At 48.0% G+C, this 2,376-nt stretch overlaps 1 protein-coding gene across 1 annotated transcript in view; it reads right to left on the bottom strand.

The window, feature by feature from the left end:
* MAN1A1 (mannosidase, alpha, class 1A, member 1) overlaps positions 1-522 on the bottom strand; it is a 173,528-nt gene extending 173,006 nt beyond the window's left edge. Inside the window, exon 1 of the mRNA XM_010861958.1 lies at positions 187-522. Coding sequence (XP_010860260.1) covers positions 187-522 — 336 coding nt within the window. The remainder of the gene's footprint in view (positions 1-186) is intronic.
* Between the last annotated feature and the right edge of the window lie 1,854 nt (positions 523-2,376).

Raw genomic sequence — 2,376 nt, 5'->3', positions numbered from 1 at the left:
GCCGCGCGCGGTCACCTCCTTGCAGAGGGCAGCGCGGAAGAGGCGCAGCAGGGGTAGCGGTGGGGGACTCGTCAACTTCGCCCGCTCCTCATCCCGAAGCTGGGACCAGCTGTCTCTCCGCTTCCCAGGTGGCGTCTGAGCGTGCCTCCCCGCAGCCCCGAGCACCGCGCGGCTGGGCTAGCGCGCCGACCCGCGGGCGAGTCGGAGCGAGCAGGGCAGCGCGACACCCTCCACCGCGGCCCCGCGAGCACTAACACCACTGCCGGTCTCGGGGCGGTCGGAAACGAGGGCGGTGACGCGGCCGGAGAGTGACGGCGCGACCGGGCCAATCACGCGCCGCTCAGGGCCCCCCGGGGGAGGAGCCGAGGCGGGGAGGGGGGCCGTGCCGGGAGGGGAATTTACGGGAAGCGCAGCCTCGCGGGGGCCCGGCCGGGGGCTGGGAGGTAGCCGGGGCCCCTGAGGCACGAGGCGGGCGGGAGAGGCGGCAAGAAGCCTGGCAGTCTGACCCTCCGCGGAGGCCATGGGCCGGAGGCGGCGGGCGGGACCCGGGGTCCGGGAGTTTATCCCGCTCTGGCCTCGGGCCCGGGTCCCAGAGGGTGGCTGGTCTCGAGTTGCGGGGGAGGCGCCTGGGCTGCTGCGGGACTTCCCCGCTGCCCCCTCGGACCTGCTCTTGGCAGTGCGGGGCCCGCTCCAGAGGGCTTGAAGGACAGGGTCTTGCCAAGAATTGCCAGATCTCTATGAAGCGTGGTTTCTCTTCTTTACCCAAAGCAGGGATTCCGCCAGTGCTCGGTAGCAGTTAAGCCAAAAGTCCCTTGATGAGAGGCTGTGATTTGGAGAGCTCTTGAGCTCAGCTTTTGAGCTCTTTGGTCGAACATCCTTTCACCTAAGAGGCTTAATGGTTTTGTGGTTGCTCCGAAATCTTCGACTGAATCCTCTCCCCCTTAAAAAAAAAAAAAAGTGGTGTAGCTCCCCCACCCACTCCCACTTTCAAAATTCACCTACCTCATACAAGTTGGTCATATTTTCCACTTAAAGAAGACGTTTTATGCTGCCATAGCTTCAAGTAATAAATTTCAACATTGGATTTGACTACTTCCAGGGAAATAAGGACTTGGTCCAACAGAGATTGTCTTCTAGACAGCATTATTTTGCAAAACGTGTTTGTAATTCCCCTGTTGCTCTGCAAATAAAGGGTTATCAGAGAGGAGAAAGTTGACTAACTTCCCATTTCCCACTTCTGAAAGCTAGTTGATAGCAGGCTTATCTTCTATCCAGCATGCTTCTCTAGAAAGGTGATTTTAGATGGTTCTGCTTGTTGTCTTTAGAAGAAAGGAAACAGCTGACACCTTTCAGGAAGGTGCCCACAGCATAATTGTTCTCAGGATTTAGACTGTGTGAGAAAATCTAAAATTAAATTTAAAAATCCTTATTACGGATTTCATTTTAGTATTCATTTTAACCATCATTACAGTATTTGTTTTGTGTAAAATGAATCATACACCTAAAGTTTTTGTTAATGGGAAATTATTGTTCGATAAAGCCAACTGTATGGCTTTTTTGGGGATAACTGCTGTGAAATTCTATGCCCAGAAGAGTGCAGCATATCCAAGCAGGGTAACAAAGTTTAGAAGGACTGAAAAAGAAAACAATAATTTTCATTTTTAATAATGGAAGGGTAATTTTTGTTTCAAACTACAACTTGTAGATAGGTTGGAAAGTTAAATCATTGGGAATTAAGGTCTGTCTCTTTATCATCATCTTTTATGGAATGCTTTATTATTTCAACTATTGAATTATTTCTTGTAACCACAAAATATTTAGTAACATTAAGATTAATGTTACTAAGTATTCCAGAGAAGCAATAAAATCTACTTTTAAGTGCATGTTAAAGTGATGAAGAAAGGAAGTTACAAATCTGATGCCATTTCTTTAATTTTGATATCAAACCAATTTGAGTTTAACCCATATCCTGTAGTGGAAACATTTAAAATTTAGTGTATGGACTTAAAGATGATTTTTTTCCCCCTAAACACCTTAAATTTTATTTATCTGTATTGTGTTTAGGGCTTCCCCAGTGGCTCAGTGGTAAAGAATTTGCCTGCAATGCAGGAGATGCAGGAGAGGTGGGTTCAATCCTTGGGTGGGGAAGATTCCCCTGGAGGAGAAAATGACAACCCACTCCAGTATTCTTGCCTGGAGAATCCCATGAACAGAGAAGCTTGGTGGATTACAGTCCATAGGGTCACAAAAAGTCAGACATGACTGAGCAATATTGTGTTTAAATCTTTTACAGTGACTATTATATTTATTTGTGTTTACCTTTATGTAGCTTATTTTAAGACTGCTTTCTTACTATATGTTTTTCTTATGAAACAG

The sequence above is a fragment of the Bison bison genome, unplaced genomic scaffold (assembly GCF_000754665.1).
Source record: "Bison bison bison isolate TAMUID 2011002044 unplaced genomic scaffold, Bison_UMD1.0 scf7180017864473, whole genome shotgun sequence".
In the NCBI taxonomy this organism is placed as follows: domain Eukaryota; kingdom Metazoa; phylum Chordata; class Mammalia; order Artiodactyla; family Bovidae; genus Bison; species Bison bison.
The sequence above is the reverse complement of the archived record's forward strand: the minus strand, read 5'-3'. Positions and strand labels throughout refer to the sequence as shown.